The sequence below is a fragment of the Ostrea edulis genome, chromosome 8, assembly GCF_947568905.1.
Source record: "Ostrea edulis chromosome 8, xbOstEdul1.1, whole genome shotgun sequence".
NCBI classification, from domain to species: Eukaryota; Metazoa; Mollusca; class Bivalvia; order Ostreida; family Ostreidae; genus Ostrea; species Ostrea edulis.
Window position 1 is genome coordinate 820,001 of NC_079171.1, and position 23,876 is coordinate 843,876.

General features: G+C 33.6%; 1 protein-coding gene across 1 annotated transcript in view; it reads right to left on the minus strand.

The window, feature by feature from the left end:
• LOC125662145 (uncharacterized) overlaps nucleotides 1–10,897 on the minus strand; it is a 26,295-nt gene extending 15,398 nt beyond the window's left edge. The window contains exons 1-6 of the mRNA XM_056146808.1: nucleotides 10,861–10,897; nucleotides 9,372–9,418; nucleotides 2,727–2,812; nucleotides 1,979–2,050; nucleotides 1,083–1,209; nucleotides 519–613 (exon numbers count right to left, since the gene is read on the minus strand). Of these exons, the coding sequence (XP_056002783.1) occupies nucleotides 519–613; nucleotides 1,083–1,209; nucleotides 1,979–2,050; nucleotides 2,727–2,812; nucleotides 9,372–9,418; nucleotides 10,861–10,880 (447 nt within the window). The 5' untranslated portion in view covers nucleotides 10,881–10,897. The remainder of the gene's footprint in view (nucleotides 1–518; nucleotides 614–1,082; nucleotides 1,210–1,978; nucleotides 2,051–2,726; nucleotides 2,813–9,371; nucleotides 9,419–10,860) is intronic.
• Nucleotides 10,898–23,876: the final 12,979 nt, after the last annotated feature.

Here is a 23,876-nt window from a genome sequence, read left to right on the forward strand (position 1 = left end):
ACCTCCGATTTCAATGTCACATCCAAAAAACTTTTGATATTCACATAATTATGATAACTCCGTTTACCTGATCAGGATACAGGGCTTACGGTGGGTATGACCGGTCGACAGAGGATGCCTACTCCTCCTAGGCACCTGATCCCACCTCTGGTGTGTCTAGGGGTCCGCGTGTACCCAACTATCCATTTTGTATTGCTTATAGCAGTTATGAGATTGATCACCGTTCGTTATATTTACCTTTCTATTATGTCCTACGCTTGTTAAAGGAACATTCATTATCAATGTCACGCTTGTTAAAGGAACAGTCATTGCTTACGTTACATATCTTGGAAAACGTCTTAGGTTTGAAATGACACTGGGGTCGAAAATTGAACCGAGTATAGAGATTGTTAAGCGAATGACCAAACCATAGAGTATTGCAATAGGTGCCCTGACCGGCTTAGTAAGCATGTAATGGAAAACATGAGACTTGGAAGAATGTTATACTTTATTTTTGAGAAGGCTTTAAATGAACTCACCCTATCCCTGGAGCAGAGTTCGATGTGATCACAACCGTCAGCATCGAGTTGGTATTTACAGGAGAAACAAATATTCCCCGCATTCTCAGGTAAAACTGTAGGGAAATGTACTGGCAAATGTACTGTCAAAATGTACTGACAAATGTACTATTGTTTTATTGATAATACTGTGTTGAACCATTGGATCAGGGAAGAAATTATGAAAACATTTTGAAATTATACAGATTATATATTTGTTCTGCATTGGTGATTTTGGTAATTTTAAATCGATAATTTAGAAAATTTAGGATTTAGGTAAGTGTAAATGTTAGGATTTAAATAAGTTTAAATTGATGATTTAGAAAAGTGTAAATTTATGATTCAGATAAGTGGAAATTTATGATATAAATAAGTGTAAATTCCTGAGAAAAGTTTAAAAATTTTATTAATGAAGTAGGTGTACAATATCAATATCTATTTCCGAACCACACTATTAAAAATCACAGTAAGTTCGATCTCTACATGGGAACGAATGCTATCTGAACGACCTCCCCTTAAAAAGCGAATTTTTCACGGTTGGCTTACCCCGACTTCCGCACAGGTCCTGAATGTTGCAGACCTTGGTATCGTTACAACATGCCTCACACACGATGGCGGTGTCCGGCCCTGATACTCTGGAGAGTTTTCGTTTGGTTGGAATCACGTGACATGTCTAATTATAGAAATAAAATATGCATATATCTCGCAAATTCTATTGTCGATATAAGGATTTTATTTGCAAACACAATCTGTCATTAAGTAGAATGTTGTCAGACGTGTTTTATATCAATTGTTAGACCGTTCCTTACACTGATTTTGACTACGGATTACTTCAACTTCTTATAATCCCGTGGCAATCTGGGTTAGAATTGGTACGCAGTACCCCTTGCTTTTGCAGCCCATTACCGGCAATAGTTCGGTCTCCATATGCCATGAGGTAAATATTCTGGAGAGGGACATTAATTAATATGCAAACACCAATCAACCAACCGACCGACCGATTTCTTACGAAAATATAGGGCTCTCGGCGAGTGAGACAGGTCAACAGGGGATGCTTATTCCTCCTAGGCACCTGATCCCACCTCTTGTGTGTCCAGAGGTCTGTATTTGTCCTTTTAATTTTGTATGCTTTATGGGATTTATGAGATTGGTCAATGCTTGTTGGACAAACTGTATTTGGGATTAGATGCCAAGGAGGAAGAAGCATTCAATGTTGACCGATCACACTCACCGTGATACCTATATCTTGATCACGTAATTAGAGGAACCTGTAGTCCAAATCAATATGGATGGAGTGACCTAACAATGGGTAGGAACCACATAAAACAGCTATGGCTTTTGCCGTAGTTCCTTTATTTCCCGTCATACAGATATTTGCTGTGTAACAGGTAATTATTCAATCAATTGATTGGTCGATCCATTCATCTGTCAGTTTTACTTACCAAGTTTGAAGCACAACCAAGATCATATCTCACATGTCCATCATTGTTGACGTACTTCTGAACAAAACATTGCTTAAAAGGAGTATAAAAAGAAAATGAAAGCATTCAGATATCATCCTCACAGAACATTAAATGCTGTTGAAATAACTATGAATTGTCGACAAAATTCTTCAGCAGAAATACTAGATGTTATACAATAAAGATAGGAACGGAATATTGATTGATTGTATGTTGTTTAACGTCCGACTTGAGAATTTTTTAATCATGGAGACATCACCCCTGTCGTTGAAGCTTTGCAAAATTTAGGCCTATTCTCGGCGCTTACGGCCTTTGAGCAGGGATGTATTTTAATCGTGACACGGGGTCTCTGTTTTTGCGCTTTCATCCAACGGACCGCCCCATTTAGTCACCTCTTACGACAGTCAAGGGGTACTGATGACCTATTTAACCCGGATTTCCGCGGGACTTCGATAAGGAGGAATGACACTTTCATCAACTTTTGAATAAAGGACAAGGCTGAAATAACACAGGGGCTGGGCAAAGTAAAGCTATTGGATAAGAGAAAGAAAGGACTTCACTGTGCAAAGGCTCAAATTTAGCAGCCCTTCACCGGCAATGGTGACGTCTTCATATGAATGAAATATTCTCGAGCGTTTAACAATATGCAACTAACCAACCAGCCTTTAACCAACTGTGATATTCTGTTCCGGTCCTGATCCGAAAATGAATGAAAGACAATCCCTCTTACCTCATGCTCGCCACATCTTGTTACTATGGAGCACTCAGTGGGTTGTGGGATGGCTTTACAGGAAAGACAAGTTTGACCACTGTCCACTGAAATGATACCGTAAAACACAGTTGTAACGAACTCATTTATAACGAAGCTCTGCATATAACAAAGTAGCACAAAAACACACAGTTATAACGAACAAAATATTACAAAGTGAAACCATAAAACAGGGTTATCACGAACTCATTTTTAATGAAGTACTTCATATAGCCTTCATCACAGTTATCAAGGTTAATTGATAAATAGATACCGCATATACCGACACCGTACAACAAATATGTAATGTAAAACTTATACGGTATCAATTTTGATGCACCAGATGCGCATTTCGACAAATAATGTCTCTTCATTGATGCTCAACCGAAATGTTTGAAATATGAAATAAATATGAAGTTTTAGAGCTATTATAGGGGAAACGGTATGCCAAAAAAGTGGAGTCTAATATATCTGAGCAATTTCAACATCTTGCAATTAAACATCACCCATACATCATCACCACTGTACATTTATATGTATAATTAAACATCACCCAAACATCATCACTGTACATTTATATGTACAATTAAACATCACCCATACATCATCACCACTGTACATTTATATGTACAATTAAACATCACCCATTCATCATCACTGTACATTTATATGTACAATTAAACATCACCCATACATCATCACTGTACATTTATATCTACCATTAAACATAACTCATACATCATCATCACTGTACATTTATATGTATAATTAAACATCACCCAAACATCATCACTGTACATTTATATGTACAATTAAACATCACCCATACATCATCACCACTGTACATTTATATGTACAATTAAACATCACCCATTCATCATCACTGTACATTTATATGTACAATTAAACATCACCCATACATCATCACTGTACATTTATATCTACCATTAAACATAACTCATACATCATCATCACTGTACATTTATATGTACAATTAAACATCACCCATACATCATCACAACTGTACATTTATATGTATAATTAAACATCACCCATACATCATCACTGTACATTTATATGTACAATTAAACATAACTCATACATCATCACCACTGTACATTTATATCTACCATTAAACATAACTCATACATCATCATCACACATTTATATGTACAATTAAACATCATCCATACATCATCATCACTGTACATTTATGTGTACAATTAAACATAACTCATACATCATCATCACTGTACATTTATATCTACCATTAAACATAACTCATACATCATCATCACACATTTATATGTACAATTAAACATCATCCATACATCATCATCACTGTACATTTATATGTACAATTAAACATCACCTATACATCATCACTGTACATTTATATCTACAATTAAACATCACCCATACATCATCACTGTACATTTATATGTATAATTAAACATCACCCATACATCATCACTGTACATTTATATGTACAATTAAACATCACCCATACATCATCATCACTGTACATTTATGTGTACAATTAAACATAACTCATACATCATCGCTGTACATTTATATGTACAATTAAACATCACCCATACATCATCACCACTGTACATTTATATGTACAATTAAACATCACCCATTCATCATCACTGTACATTTATATGTACAATTAAACATCACCCATACATCATCATCACTGTACATTTATGTGTACAATTAAACATAACTCATACATCATCGCTGTACATTTATATGTACAATTAAACATCACCCATACATCATCACTGTACATTTATATGTACAATTAAACATCACCTATACATCATCACTGTACATTTATATGTACAATCAAAGATCACCCATACATCATCATCACTGTACATTTATATCTACAATTAAACATCACCCATACATCATCACTGTACATTTATATGTACAATTAAACATCACCCATACATCAGCGCTGTACATTTATATGTACAATTAAACATCACCCATACATCATCACTGTACAATTATATTTATAATTAAACATCACCCATACATCATCACTGTACATTTATATGTACAATTAAACATCACCAATACATCATCACTGTACATTTATATCTACAATTAAACATCACCAATACATCATCACTATATATTTATATGTACAATTAAACATCACCCATACATCATCACTGTACATTTATGTGTACAATTAAACATCACCCATACATCATCACTGTACAATTATATTTATAATTAAACATCACCCATACATCATCACTGTACAATTATATTTATAATTAAACATCACCAATACATCATCACTGTACATTTATATCTACAATTAAACATCACCAATACATCATCACTATATATTTATATCTACAATTAAACATCACCCATACATCATCACTGTACATTTATATGTACAATTAAACATCACCTATACATCATCACTGTACATATATATGTACAATTAAACATCACCCATACATCATCGCTGTACATTTATATGTACAATTAAACATCACTCATACATCATCACTGTACATTTATATGTACAATTAAACATCACCCATACATCATCACTGTACATTTATATCTACAATTAAACATCACCCATGCATCATCACTGTACATTTATATGTACAATTAAACATCACCCATACATCAGCGCTGTACATTTATATGTATAATTAAACATCACCTATACATCATCATCACTGTACATTTATATATACAATTAAACATCACCTATACATCATCACTGTACATTTATATCTACAATTAAACATCACCCATACATCATCACTGTACATTTATATGTACAATTAAACATCACCCATATATCATCACTGTACATTTATATCTACCATTAAACATAACTCATACATCATCATCACACATTTATATGTACAATTAAACATCATCCATACATCATCATCACTGTACATTTATGTGTACAATTAAACATAACTCATACATCATCATCACACATTTATATGTACAATTAAACATCATCCATACATCATCATCACTGTACATTTATATCTACAATTAAACATCACCCATACATCATCACTGTACATTTATATCTACCATTAAACATAACTCATACATCATCACTGCACATTTATATGTACAATTAAACATCATCCATACATCATCATCACTGTACATTTATGTGTACAATTAAACATAACTCATACATCATCATCACTGTACATTTATATGTACAATTAAACATCACCTATACATCATCACTGTACATTTATATTTATAATTAAACATCACCCATACATCATCACTGTACATTTATATGTACAATCAAACATCACCCATACATCAGCGCTGTACATTTATATCTACAATTAAACATCACCCATATATCATCACTGTACAATTATATTTGTAATTAAACATCACCCATACATCATCACTGTACAATTATATGTACAATTAAACATCACCCATATATCATCACCACTGTACATTTATATGTACAATTAAACATCACCAATACATCATCACTGTACATTTATATGTACAATTAAACATCACCCATATATCATCACTGTACAATTATATTTGTAATTAAACATCACCCATACATCATCACTGTACAATTATATTTATAATTAAACATCACCAATACATCATCACTGTACATTTATATCTACAATTAAACATCACCCATACATCATCATCACTGTACATTTATATGTACAATTAAACATCACCCATACATCATCACTGTACATTTATGTGTACAATTAAACATAACTCATACATCATCATCACTGTTCATTTATATGTACAATTAAACATCACCCATACATCATCGCTGTACATTTATATCTACAATTAAACATCACCCATACATCATCACTGTACATTTATACGTACAATTAAACATCACCAATACATCATCACTGTACATTTATGTGTACAATTAAACATAACTGATACATCATCATCACTGTACATTTATATGTACAATCAAACATCACTCATACATCATCACTGTACATTTATATTTATAATTAAACATCACCCATACATCATCACTGTACATTTATATGTATAATTAAACATCACCCATACATCATCACTGTACATTTATATTTATAATTAAACATCACGCATACATCATCACTGTACATTTATATTTATAATTAAACATCACCCATACATCATCACTGTACATTTATATGTATAATTAAACATCACCCATACATCATCACAACTGTACAATTATATGTACATTTAAACATCACCCATACATCATCACTGTACATTTATATGTACAATTAAACATCATCCATACATCATCACTGTACATTTATATGTACAATTAAACATAACTCATACATCATCATCACTGTACATTTATATGTACAATTAAACATCACCCATACATCATCGCTGTACATTTATATCTACAATTAAACATCACCCATACATCATCACTGTACAATTATATTTATAATTAAACATCACCCATACATCATCACTGTACATTTATATGTACAATTAAACATCACCCATACATCATCATCACTGTACATTTATATCTACAATTAAACATCACCCATATATCATCACTGTACAATTATATTTATAATTAAACATCACCCATTCATCATCACTGTACAATTATATTTATAATTAAACATCACCCATACATCATCACTGTACATTTATATGTATAATTAAACATAACTCATACATCATCACTGTACATTTATATCTACAATTAAACATCACCCATTCATCATCATCACTGTATATTTATATGTACAATTAAACATCACCCATACATCATCATCACTGTATATCTATATGTACAATTAAACATCACCCATACATCATAATCATCATTGTACATTTATATGTACAATTAAACATCACCTATACATCACCACTGTACATTTATATGTACAATTAAACATCACCCATACATCATCACTGTACATTTATATGTAAAATTATACATCACCCATACATCATCACTGTACATTTATATATACAATTAAACATCACCTATACATCATCACTGTACATTTATATGTACAATTAAACATCACCCATACATCATCACTGTACATTTATGTGTACAATTAAACATAACTCATACATCATCATCACTGTACATTTATATGTATAATTAAACATCACCCATACAACATCACTGTACATTTATATGTAAAATTATACATCACCCATACATCATCACTGTACATTTATATATACAATTAAACATCACCCATACATCATCACTGTACATTTATATGTACAATTAAACATCACCCATACATCATCACTGTACATTTATATGTACAATTAAACATCACCCATACATCATCACTGTACATTTATATGTACAATTAAACATCACCCATACATCAGCGCTGTACATTTATATGTATAATTAAACATCACCCATACATCATCACTGTACATTTATATGTACAATTAAACATCACCCATACATCATCACTGTACATTTATATGTATAATTAAACATCACCCATACATCATCACTGTACATTTATATGTACAATTAAACATCACTCATACATCATCATCACTGTACATTTATATGTACAGTTAGCCTAAAGTGCTTTTCGTATCTAACAATTGACACAAATTGAAACAGAGAACAAGAAATGCATCAAAAGGGTGAAGAAATAGAACTAAAACTGAGGAGAACTATGGGAAAGCAAAACTACATACATTTTTTTTATTGATTACCGAATTACAGATTAAATGCAATTTCAAAAAGATATGGTTTAAGTTTGCTTTTAATTACAGCTGATTAACCTTCGACATGAAAATCTTGCGGAAGATAGAGGTAGTTCCAAAGAGTTGATGACGAGACATCAAACCGTCTCTTGTTATACAGTTTGGTACAATCACGACACTTTAAAAGGAATAACGAGTTCCAGAACGAAGTACCCGCTGAATATAGTAGACCTGAACCTCATCATTCATGAAAAGGTGAAGATAAAGAACAGTGATCATGTTATAACTCCTATAAAGAATACGAAATTAAGAATATGGAAAACACAGACCCCTTAATGTATTATTGGTGCGATCAGATTCCTCGGATGAGTACAACTCCTATTTCGTCCGGTCACACCAGTTGTGAGTTCTTTTACCTTGATTAGGAAAACGGAGTAATCCGTAGTCAAAACTACTATGCAAAGAAGACTGAACATATAACGTTCTGTACAACATGAAGGCATTAATGGTATGGTATGTTAGTATTATTGTATTATTTGAATGGATTCACGGCGGGTGTGACCGGTCGACAGGGGATGCTTACTCCTCCTAGGCACCTGATCCCACCTCTGGTGTGTCCAGGGGTCCGTGTTTGCTCAGCTATCTATTTTGTATTGCTAGTAGGAGTTATGATATTGATCACTGTTATATTTGCCTTTCATTCTTGACTTGGAGATAAGGCACACGGTATATTATTTCTTTTGAGCTTCCCGAATAAGCCTAATGATCGTATGTTCTTATCATTTTTCCCGTAACAATTAGATTGTGACGTGATATCCGATTTATGTCAATTCTAGATGACGTTGCATCTGCTCTAAAAGTTCTTCCAATGAATGAAGGACTTACCTTTTGACAACCATGTGACCATAAGAAGCGAAAGTTGCACACACAATCTGAAAAAGAATGTTAGGATTATAAGAACTAGATGAAAGGTAGAGATAACGAACAGTGATAATCATATAATCATATATTTACACTAATTACGAAAACTGTATGAAAGGTGTAAGATGTCAATCTGTATAGATTCATATTTAGTAAGTATATAATAATTCATTCTCTAAAGATTACTCCCGGATAACGCTGCACAAGAGTATATAACACATAAAGAACTCCACAAGTATATAACACATAAAAAACTCCACGAGTTATTATATAACACATAAAGAACTCCACAAGTTATTCATTGAAAGCGGAATTAGAGATTCTACAAGTTATATAATGTAAACGGAAGTAATTGTTTTAAATCAGATTACAAGAACTATATATCATATAAAATCATAAAAGTGTAATACACATACATTACTGTATATTGTATAAATATCACACGGGTGTACAATACATTCACTAACTGTATGTTACATAAATATCATACAGGTGTAATATACACTAACTGCATATCAGACAAATATCACACAGGTGTAATATACATACTCTAACTGTATATTATACAAATATCACACAGGTGTAATATAAACTGTCTAATACACACTGAACACTGTAGATAGGTCACGTTTCCTTCTGTGAAATTGCAGTTAATTGAATGACATATTTTCATTCCGTGTTTCATATTATCTATTGAATACACAATACAGGGGATGCTTACTCTTCCTAAGCACCTGATCCCACCTCTGGTATTGTCTAGGGATCCGTGTCTGCCAAACTCTCTATTGTGCATTGCTTACATGAGTTATGAGATTGATCACTGTTCGTCATCTTGACCTTTCACACATTACTTACATTTATTGACTACTAGATATTTATATACATAACTAGAAATAATTCAGAGAATAAAACTAGTATTTTGTCTTTTGAGGACAGGCTTAATCTAAGTAACTGAAACGTGATGGACAAACATTGGAATTCTGTTAACATTTAAGGTGAGGCACTGCAATAACATTGTATCTAATCGTTCGTTTAAGAATCTCGTATGAGGTATGATTTCATTATCGAAAAAATAATGCAAGCTCTCAATTATTTGATATGATTGTTTTGTTATTTTTCCCAGAATGATAAACAATTGCTCTGTTTGCTAAAAAGAGATTTTAGAGTCTAGATTTTGCTGTGATTTGGTGCATGATATGAATATTCGATAAAACATGCCTTAAAGACTCAGATAGACGTTCAAATCTTTTTAGAAAAAATGTTCACGAAAATTGAGATGCTTATCTGTTAACGTTTCTTAAATTTAAGGAAACAACCTTTAACAGAAAAGGCGTTAATTTGAAACAAGATATAGTACAGAAATATATTTCACAAAGAAATTGAAAATCATGCTTCATAACAAGCCATTGAATAACATGTTGGTGTAATGAGCTACACTATAACTATATCCTACCTGTATAGTGTTGAACGCATTCCGGTTTGATATTGATTGACTGGTGCCCTTGTAATCTAGTTCTCATTACAGCTAGAGGTTGATTCTATTATCTTTGACCTATAATCTGGTGAAATATCACTGGACAGATAGAGGAAGTTTCTATGGATCTCATGTACTCTTATCAAGACAACCTATCGAACTTTAAGATCTAGACAACCTATCAAAATCTCGAAATACAAATGTATAAGGAAATAAGTTGATTTTCTAGCGAGACATAAATTTTGCCACTTTTCCATATATATATATATATATATATATATATATATATATATATATATATATATATATATCCAATAATAAAAGTCAAGAAACACAAAACTCGAATAACATTTCACTGTTAGCGCTTTCGGCTTTAATGCCTCTTCAGACATTTATAAAATAAAATAATATTGCTAAGTAACGTCAACATATCACGACGTAAGTAATTGTACTGTCTGAATAGGCATTAAAGCCGAAAGCGCTAACAGTGAAATGTTATTCGAGTTTTTGTTTCTTGACTTTTATTATTGGATGTATTTACTGTATCAAATACTGAATTCTTTATTTACAAACTATATATATATATATATATATATATATATATATATATATATGTGTGTGTGTATACATATAACTAGAGAGAGAAAGAAAGAGAGAGAGAGAGACAGGCTATTGACAAACAAGTTGATGGTGTAGGGTTCCAACAGTATCGTTTAAAGTCAGCTGTTCGCAAATTTTATGGTCGTTATAACGATCTAGTTTATCAATACAACCAATACCAATACCAATACAACCTATCATTGGGTCAAATGCTGTCTGACGTGTTTCATACTAATTGTTAGGCCGTTATTGGCACACTGATTTTGACAACGGATAACTCCGTTTACCTGATGAAGATACAGGGCTCACGGCGGGTGACTGGTCGACATGGGATGTCTACTCCTCCTAGGCACCTTATCCCACCTTTGGTGTGTCCAGAGGTCCGTGTTTTCCTAATTCTCTATTTTGCATTGCTTATAGGAGATATGAGGTTGATCACTGTTCGTTATCTTCATCGTTCAATAACCTTTTATTGACAAATTAGCACATTTATACATGTGCTAATACGGATAACACCGTTTAGCTGATCAATATATAGGGCTCATGGCAGTTATGGCCGCTCGACAAAGGATGCTTACTCCTCCTAGGCACCTGATTCCACCTCTGGTGTTTCCAGGGGTCCGTGTTTGTCCAACTATCTATGTTGTATTGCTTATAGGAGTTATGAGATTGATTGCTGTTCGCTATCGTTCATGGTAATGATAAAGATAAAGGAAAGTGCACAATTACATCAATCGAACGAAGAATACAAAATTACGAGAGGAGCAAACACGAACCCCATGATATACCAGAGGTGAGTTGAAGTGAGGAGTACGCATTCCCGGTTAACCAGTCACACACATCATGAATCTTCTATAATGATTATAACCTGTCAGTAAGTGAAAAACAGCTTCACAAGTAGTTCAAAATATTTCAGAGAGTATTTGTTCCAGTGATAGGTTGTATTTAATCATTACAACGACCATAAAATTCGCTAAATACTGACTTTAAACGAGACTGTTGAAACCTCTGTAGCATCAATATGCTTGTCAGAAGCATGCCTCGATTAAAAAACTTATCATACGCAGAACAAGTTATTGCGTATCAAATCAGCTGGGATGGATAAACACCATATGGAAGTGATAATGGAAGATTGCTACATTAATATGGGGAGTTGACGATGAGGAACCTGAAATCATCCCCTTTGTCATACAGTTGAGTTGCTAGTTTGCCGTTAACATTTTTTTTAACAAATTATCTGAGTACGAAGCAAATGTGGAGGATTTTTTGGCGTCTTTTATTTCGAGTTCACTGGGATTTTATCCGTTAACAATGATTATTTTCATTCATGTGCCGATTTGATATATCCCTTTCTACTTGATAGATTTGAATACATCATATTGACCACAGATTTAAATACTTTACAGATATCTTAAAGTCTCATTGATTGATTGATTAATTATATCTTGTTTAACGTCTCACTCATATGGACTTTGCTCTGCGCTTACGGTTCTTTACCGAGTCACGCCTACTTTGACACGGGACATGCAAAGTGAAGATAACGAACAGTGATCAATCTCATAACTCCTATAAAGATGAAGATAACGAACAGTGATCAATCTCATAACTCCTATAAAGGTGAAGATAAGGAACAACGATCAATCTCATAACTCCTATAAAGATGAAGATAACGAACAGTGATCAATCTCATAACTCCTATAAAGATGAAGATAACGAACAGTGATCAAACTCAAAACTCCTATAAAGGTGAGGATAACGAACAGTGATCAATCTCATAACTCCTATAAGCAATACAAAATAGATAGTTGGGCAAACACGGACCCCTGGACACGCCAGACATCCGTTTTTAAGGTAATATCCGAGGACCCGTGATATTCACACCTGATGAGGAGCGTTTGGTGATGGAACTGTCACCACCTGTTTTCACGTCTTAGGTGAAATGAAAGGTAAAGATAACGTTATTGTGTATATTAATGAAGGAACATATATAGAGCGACAAGTATCCTCGGGGACAGACTAACCACCAGCAGAGATACAAGCTCGTCTGTCGCGGCTGGGATACGAATCCCAGCCTTCTGCTCGTCTGTCGCGGCTGGGATACGAACCCCAGCCTTCTGCATGCAGGATGGCCGCTCTAACTACCGCGGCGTCTTAATCTCTGATTTCATGTAATATGTCATCAATCTGAATACTTGAGCTAATTCTAAACACTTTCCATGTACATTGATGATTGAGGAGGATAAGTAATCCTTTATTTTGTAGATATATATGTTCTTATAGATGTTCACATCATTGTGTAATGTGTAATGACAGGTATTTAAAGTTTATCTAAACATGAAGCCTGTTATGCAATAACTTTAATGTATTAAATGTAAATAGTTTACTTAAATATAAACACATAATTAGACATATTTTAAGAATGACTTAGTGAAAGGTGAAGATAATGAACAGTGATCAATCTCACAAATCCTATAAGCAATAAAAAAATAGAGGATTGGGCAAACACGGATCTTTGGATACACTAGAGGTGGGATTAGGTGCCTAGGAGGAGTAAGCATCCCCTGTCGACCGGTCACACCCGCCATGAGCCCTATATCCTGCTATCTAAGACATCTCTCTAAGTATATATATTCTCATGAAATATTAGTAAAAATATCAAGTTTAACAGGGTTTTTGGTCAAATGGCTTGGCCGTTCTATGTAAAAACACCTTCCTCTATATGGGACTTTTTTATATCCGTTTTCACGCTACAACCGCTGAAAAGAGAAAGGGCTCACGGCGGTTGTGTCCGGCTTACAGGGGATACTTATTCCTCCAAGGCACCTGATGGTATATCCAGGGGTCCCTATATGACCTACTCTGGTGTATACAGTGTTTGTTCTATTCTTAATTTTGTAATTTATGTAAGAGTTATCTTCAGTTGTTCACCGAAGCATGAGTTACACTGCTTATAATGCACCTCAGAGTGGAGTTTGTGTTTTATATACACATCAGAGTGGAGTGTGTGTTATATATACACATCAGAGTGGAGTGTGTAATATACACATCAGAGTGGAATGTGTTATATATACACATCAGAGTGGAATGTGCGTTGTATATACATCAGAGTGGAGTGTGCGTTATATATGTACATCAGAGTGGAGTGTGTAATATATACACATCAGAGTGGAGTGGGTGTTATATACACATCAGAGTGTAGTGTGTTATATATACATATCAAGAGTGGAATGTGTGTTGTATACACATCAGAGTGTAGTGTGTTATATATACATATCAGATTGGAGTGTGTGTTATATATACACATCAGAGTGGAGTGTGTTATATATACACATCAGAGTGGAGTGTGTTATATATACACATCAGAGTGGAGTGTGTGTTATATATACACATCAGAGTGGAGTGTGTGTTATATATACACATCAGAGTGGAGTGTGTGTAATATATACACATCAGAGTGGAGTGTGTGTTATATATACACATCAGAGTGGAGTGTGTTATATATACACATCAGAGTGGAGTTTGTGTTTTATATACACATCAGAGTGTAGTGTGCTATATATACACATCAGAGTGGAATGTGTGTTGTATACACATCAGAGTGGAGTGTGTTATATATACATATCAGAGTGGAGTGTTTGTTGTATATACACATCAGAGTGTAGTGTGTTATATATATATCAGAGTGGAGTGTGTGTTATATATACACATCAGAGTGGAGTGTGTTATATATACACATCAGAGTGGAGTTTGTGTTTTATATACATATCAGAATGGAGTGTGTTATATATACATATCAGAGTGGAGTGTTTGTTGTATATACACATCAGAGTGTAGTGTGTTATATATACATATCAGAGTGGAGTGTGTGTTATATATACACATCAGAGTGGAGTTTGTGTTTTGTATACATATCAGAATGGAGTGTGTTATATATACACATCAGAGTGGAGTGTGTTATATATACACATCAGAGTGGAATGTGTAATATATACACATCAGAGTGGAGTGGGTGTTATATACACATCAGAGTGTAGTGTGTTATATATACATATCAGATTGGAATATGTGTTGTATACACATCAAAGTGTAGTGTGTTACATATACACATCAGAGTGGAGTGTGTAATATATACACATCAGAGTGGAGTGGGTGTTATATATACATCAGAGTGTAATGTGTTATATATACACATCAGTGTGGAGTTTGTGTTATATATACACATGAGAGTGGAGTGTGTTTTATATATACACATCAGAGTGGAGTGTGTTATATATACATATGAGAGTGGAGTGTGTTATATATACACATGAGAGTGGAGTGTGTTATATATACACATCAGAGTGGAGTGTGTGTTATATATACACATCAGAGTGGAGTGTGTTATATATACACATCAGAGTGGAGTGTGTAATATATACACATCAGAGTGGAGTGGGTGTTATATACACATCAGAGTAGAGTGTGTGTTATATATACACATGAGAGTGGAGTGTGTTTTATATACACATCATATTGGAGTGTGTGTTATATATACACATCAGAGTGGAGTGTGTTATATATACACATCAGAGTGGAGTGTGTTGTATATACACATCAGAGTGGAGTGTGTTATATGTACACATGAGAGTGGAGTGTGTTATATATACAAATGAGAGTGGAGTGTGTTATATATACACATGAGAGTGGAGTGTGTTATATATACACATGAGAGTGGAGTGTGTTATATATACACATCAGAGTGTAGTGTGTTATATATACACATCAGAGTGGAGTGTGTTATATATACACATCAGAGTGGAGTGTGTTATATATACACATCAGAGCGGAGTGTGTAATATATACATATCAGAGTGGAGTGTGTTATATATACATATCAGAGTGGAGTGTGTTATATATACACATCAGAGTGGGGTGTGTTATATATACACATCAGAGTGGAGTGTTTTATATATACATATCAGAGTGGAGTGTGTTATATATACATATCAGATTGGAGTGTGTGTTATATATACACATCAGAGTGGAGTGTGTTATATATACACATCAGAGTGGAGTGTGTTATATATACACATCAGAGCGGAGTGTGTAATATATACACATCAGAGTGGAGTGTGTTATATACACACATCAGACTGGAGTGTGTTATATATACACATCAGAGTGGAGTGTGTTTTATATATACACATGAGAGTGGAGTGTGTTATATATACACATCAGAGTGGAGTGTGTTGTATATACACATCAGAGTGAAGTGTGTTTTATATACACATCATATTGGAGTGTGTGTTATATATACACATCAGAGTGGAGTATGTGTTATATATACACATCAGAGTGGAGTGTGATATATATACACATCAGAGTGGAGTGTTTGTTATATATACACATCAGATTGGAGTGTGTGTTATATATACATATCAGAGTGGAGTGGGTGTTATATACACATCAGAGTGGAGTGTGTTATATATACACATCAGAGCGGAGTGTGTAATATATACACATCAGAGTGGAGTGTGTTATATATACACATCAGAGTGGAGTGTGTTATATATACACATCAGAGTGGGGTGTGTTATATATACACATCAGAGTGGAGTGTTTTATATATACATATCAGAGTGGAGTGTGTTATATATACATATCAGATTGGAGTGTGTGTTATATATACACATTAGAGTGGAGTGTGTTATATATACACATCAGAATGGAGTGTGTTATATATACACATCAGAGCGGAGTGTGTAATATATACACATCAGAGTGGAGTGTGTTATATATACACATCAGACTGGAGTGTGTTATATATACACATCAGAGTGGAGTGTGTTTTATATATACACATGAGAGTGGAGTGTGTTATATATACACATCAGAGTGGAGTGTGTTGTATATATACATCAGAGTGGAGTGTGTTTTATATACATATCAGATTGGAGTGTGTGTTATATATACACATTAGAGTGGAGTGTGTTATATATACACATCAGAATGGAGTGTGTTATATATACACATCAGAGCGGAGTGTGTAATATATACACATCAGAGTGGAGTGTGTTATATATACACATCAGACTGGAGTGTGTTATATATACACATCAGAGTGGAGTGTGTTTTATATATACACATGAGAGTGGAGTGTGTTATATATACACATCAGAGTGGAGTGTGTTGTATATATACATCAGAGTGGAGTGTGTTTTATATACACATCATATTGGAGTGTGTGTTATATATACACATCAGAGTGGAGTATGTGTTATATATACACATCAGAGTGGAGTGTGTTATATATACACATCAGAGTGGAGTGTTTGTTATATATACACATCAGATTGCAGTGTGTGTTATATATACATATCAGAGTGGAGTGGGTGTTATATACACATCAGAGTGGAGTGTGTTATATATACACATCAGAGTGGAGTTTGTGTTTTATATACACATCAGAATGGAGTGTGTTATATATACACATCAGAGTGGAATGTGTAATATATACACATCAGAGTGGAGTGTGTGTTATATATACACATCAGAGTGGAGTGTGTTATATATACACATCAGAATGGTGTGTGTTATATATACACATCAGAGTGGAGTGTGTTATATATACACATCAGAATGGAGTGTGTGTTATATAGGGCTGGAACGATTCAGGGTTACCTCGATTCGGTTCGGTTTCGATTCAGAACAGCACGGTTCGGTTATTTTCGATTCGGTTCATGTTAAGTCCAATTTATCTACTGACAGCACAACAATTTTAATGAGTAGCATATTTGATTTTATTTTATTCAAGTTATATAACTTTATGTCGTCATTTGTAAAATCATATATATCTATTTATAATGACATTTCATAACTTTGATAAAGAAAAGAAAACATTGCAAGTCTATTAAAATTTGTTACATTAATGTGCTGCATAAGTTTTGGATTATTAAACAAATCTATAGTGAATCTAAAATGTATATGACATTAGTTTCATTGATATGTAAAAATTCAACAATTCTATCAATTGAGAGTCTTTTGAAATCTTTTCTTTATTGATTTACTTCTCTCATATTACCTGTCAAATCTGTGTCATTACTTACGGTGTTGATTTCACTCCACCACTGACAGAAATGCTAAATGACATGTAAAGATAAACTGCAATGATCTTACGGACCATATTCTGTTGGTATCTGAGTGGTAAAAATGCTAACTTTTAACACAGTAATGATTTAAATCTCTGATGCATAAAAAACACATGTTCTGCAGATTACTTGGACACCATATTTGTTGTTTTCGTGTATGTAAAATCTAAACCGAACCGAACCGAAATCCGGAATTTGTCATCCGTGCATGGAATCGAATGGTATGAATCGCGGTGCACCGACATTTTCGGTGCACTGCACAGCCCTAGTGTTATATATACATATCAGAGTGGAGTGTGTGTTATATATACATATCAGATTGGAGTGTGTGTTATATATACATATCAGAGTGGAGTGTGTTATATATACACATCAGAGTGGAGTGTTTGTTGTATATACACATCAGAGTGTAGTGTGTTATATATACATATCAGAGTGGAGTGTGTTATATATACACATCAGAGTGGAGTGTGTGTTATATATACACATCAGAGTGTAGTGTGTTATATATACACATCAGAGTGGAGTGTGTTATATATACACATCAGAGTTGAGTGTGTGTTATATATACACATGAGAGTGGAGTGTGTTGTATATACACATCAGAGTGGAGTGTGTTATATATACATATCAGAGTGGAGTGTGTTATATATACACATCAGAATGGAGTGTGTTATATATACACATCAGAGTGGAGTGTGTTATATATACACATCAGAGTGTAGTGTGTTATATATACATATCAGAGTGGAGTGTGTTATATATACACATCAGAGTGGAGTGTGTTATATATACACATCAGAGTGGAGTGTGTTATATATACATATCAGAGTGGAGTGTGTTATATATACACATCAGAGTGGAGTGTTTGTTATATATACACATCAGAGTGGGGTGTGTTATATATACACATCAGAGTGGAGAGAGTGTTATATACACATCAGAGTGTAGTGTGTTATATATACATATCAGAATAGAGTGTGTTATATATACACATCAGAGTGGGGTGTGTTATATATACACATCAGAGTGGAGAGAGTGTTATATACACATCAGAGTGTAGTGTGTTATATATACATATCAGAATGGAGTGTGTTGTATATACACATCAGAGTGGAGTGTGTTATATATACATATCAGAGTGGAGTGTGTTATATATACACATCAGAGTGGAGTGTGTTATATATACACATCAGAGTGGAGTGTGTTATATATACATATCAGATTGGAGTGTGTGTTATATATACACATCAGAGTGGAGTGTGTTATATATACACATCAGAGTGGAGTGTTTGTTATATATACACATCAGAGCGGAGTGTGTTGTATATACACATCAGAGTGGAGTGTGTTATATATACACATCAGAGTGGAGTGTGTTATATATACACATCAGAGTGGAGTGTTTGTTATATATACATATCAGAGTGGGGTGTGTTATATATACACATCAGAGTGGAGAGAGTGTTATATACACATCAGAGTGTAGTGTGTTATATATACATATCAGAATCGAGTGTTTGTTATATATACACATCAGAGTGGGGTGTGTTATATATACATATCAGAGTGGAGAGAGTGTTATATATACATATCAGAGTGGAGTGTGTTATATATACACATCAGAGTGGAGTGTGTTATATATACACATCAGAGTGGAGTGTGTTATATATGCACATCAGAGTGGAGTGTGTTATATATACACATCAGAGTGGAGTGTGTTATATATACACATCAGAGTGGAGAGTGTGTTATATATACATCAGAGTGTAGTGTGTTATGTATACATATCAGAATGGAGTGTGTTATATATACACATCAGAGTCTGTGTTACATTGATTATACACATTTGATTGAATCACATGATGTTTTGTTACAATATCACTCTGACTGATTTTTATTCTGTGTGTTATCTTCACAAGCTCCGACAAATTCATTCCAACGATGTTATGATTGCTTATACACATCACATTGGAGTGTGTATTCTATTGTTCACACACACTATATTGAATTAAGATATTTCCAGTTTTTGTAAATGCTGAATGGAGAGAAGCAATAAACTCCTGTATCATTGTCAGGCAGTAAATTCCGGACATTCGTTCCCAGTTATATCGCATTTTTACGCAAGCTTAGAAATTTCAATTTCAGCTATATTACTTTAATATATATATATATATATATATATATATATATATATATATATATATATATATATATATATATATATATATATATATATATATATAATGCCATCTTGGTTTCAGGTTTTATCTTTTATGAAAGAGAAGTTTCCCAAGAGAAATGGTCTCCATGCAAAAAGTGCATGCTGGGAAATTATTAGCGTCACTTCCGGTGTAAGTTTGAAAGAAGATGCCATATGTTTTAAAATAAATAAGTTCTAAATAAAAATAACATCTACTTAACGTTAGAAGTATTGATTGATATTTTCATTTACTACCGGAAATGGCTACGCCCACATAATCAATGAATAAAAATGCTTTCTCTCCATGGAATCTCTTTCACCTTTCCGCGAACTTCTTCATTCATTAGCAGATTCACGGTTAATTTTTTCCCAACTAACGTTACCGGAATCCTTTATAGTATTAATTAATATTCTAAATTCATCACTTTCACACCAAGAAAGTAATCAATTAGCTCTTCTTGCATGGAATATAAATTAACATGCCTCAATAAATAATAAAAAACACATGCATCACAACCGTCTACGGTACTTTGACCCTTTCCGGAAAAATAATGCCTGCACGTTATCTTGTCATTCATTACCGTGTTCGCCATATGAGCTGGTTACGGCGATGGATTTAATTTGTAACAGCAGATCGTAAATCAGACGTTAATATGACTGGCGCAATTTTCCAATTAAGATCAATATATTGTTCACACGGCTGTCGATGTGTGATTCTTTCATCTTAGACTTGTCTGCAGCTCTTTATGTAATGGAGGATGCACTCGCTGACGTTCGAAATGGAATTACAAAATTCCACGTGGCTTCCTGAAGTTTAAAGTTTATTGAGTAAAAGCATCCTTCAATGAATAACTGTGGCGGATCTAAGCATCCCTCAATGAATAACTGTGGCGGATCTAGAAGACATCGTACAAACGTGGCACAAGTAGTAGGATATTCAGGGATTGTGTCTCTTTGATTGAAAATTACCCCTCCCCTAAAAAAAATTTGGGGGCCATTTTTGGGGGCCTGAACAGTTAACATCTTTATTGTAACCCCCCCCCCCACCATCTCTGAAATATTTTCTGAACTTACCACTTGATTATAGGGTTAGTCATTCTGCCAAAACAATCTAACCATAAACAGGATGCAATAAGCTTATATAAAGAACGACAATTCTGGCAGGTCAAACACGAGTAACATGCTCCTTTGTTCGCGAAAAAAAGTGTTCAAATAGGTTTACAGTGTCTTTGTAACATGAACATGTGAAGATAAAGAACAGTGGTCATCCACATAAATCCTATAAAGAATACCAAAAAAATCAAGAAAAAGGGCAAACAAGGACCCCTAGACATACCAGAGGTGGGATCAGGTGCCCAGGAAGAGTAAACATCTCCTGTCGACTGGTCACACCCGCCGTGGGCCCTAAATGTTGATCAGGTAAACAGAGTAACCCGTACTCAAAATTGGTAATTAAGGAACGGCCTAGCAATTGATATGAAACAATCAGACAGCATTTTATATATTATCGATGTGAGTCTTAACCACGGGAATTCCGAAATATTCTGCACAAATATGGTATAATCATGTTAGGTTCCTATATATGTATGATAATTGTATGTTAAAATTTCATTAAATGTATAATTATTATACATTGATATGTTTAATTGCAGGTAGAATTATTACATATTTCATTGCATAAAGAAAGGTGAAGATAACGAATAGCGAGCAATGGCATAACTCTTGTAATTATGATATGTTGATATTGTTATATTTCATTGATTTTAGAATTATATGTTGATATTTCCTTGCGTATATAATCATGATAAATTGATATATTTTATTGCATTTATAAATATTATATGTTGATATTTCATTACATGAAAGGTGAAAATAATAGTGATCAATGTCACAACTCCTGTAAGCAATGCAAAATAGACAGTCGGGCAAACACGGACCCCTGGACACACCAGAGGTGGATCAGGTGCCTAGGAGGAGTAAGCATCCCCTGTCGACAGGTCACACTCGCCGTGAGCCCTATATCTAGATGCACATGTATAATCATGATATATTCCTTCAAAAAATATCTTTGATATATCGATATCATTTCATTTGTTCCATCTCATGTATAATTATTATCTGTTTATTTGTTCCATTTCATGTATAATTATTATATATTCATTTGTTCCATTTCAGGTATAATTATTATATATTTATTTGTTCCATTTCAGGTATAATTATTATATATTTATTTGTTCCATTTCATGTATAATTATTACATATTTATTTGTTCCATTTCAGGTATAATTATTATATATTTATTTGTTCCATTTCATGTATAATTATTATATATTTATTTGTTCCATTTCATGTATAATTATTATCTGTTTATTTGTTCCATTTCAGGTATAATTATTATATATTTATTTGTTCCATTTCAGGTATAATTATTACATATTTATTTGTTCCATTTCATGTATAATCACCATTTATTTGTTTCGTTACATGTGTAATCATCATTTATTTGTTTCGTTACATGTGTAATCATCATTTATTTGTTTCGTTACATGTGTAATCATCATTTATTTGTTTCGTTACATGTGTAATCATCATTTATTTGTTTCGTTACATGTGTAATCATCATATGTTTATTAGTTTCGTTATATGTGGACGAAATTCTGTTTGAAAACTGAGGTTTTAAGGGATATCGACTTTTTCTGTTCTTAAATTAGCAAATGCCAACATCAAATTAGAATTAATGTGTTATAAAAAGAAGAAAAACATGAATTATTGGCTACGGCAGTGAGAACCTTCAGAATGTCAATGAATTTGTAAAAAGAAAATTTAATGATAGATAATGTGCCATAGAGTAACTTCCGGTGAGCGAAAACGTAACGCGAGAAACCCTCCCCGTGGGTGTTCCCGCGCAGAGATCTAAGAAGTGTTCTCCTACAAAATCAGAAATGCTTAGTTCACATCGATCCTTTTAGCGGCATTAAACGTGACGAGACGCCCCGAGTCATCTGTCAAACAATAATCATATCTACACTGTGCTACAAACACCGATTGTGACGTCACAATAGGTA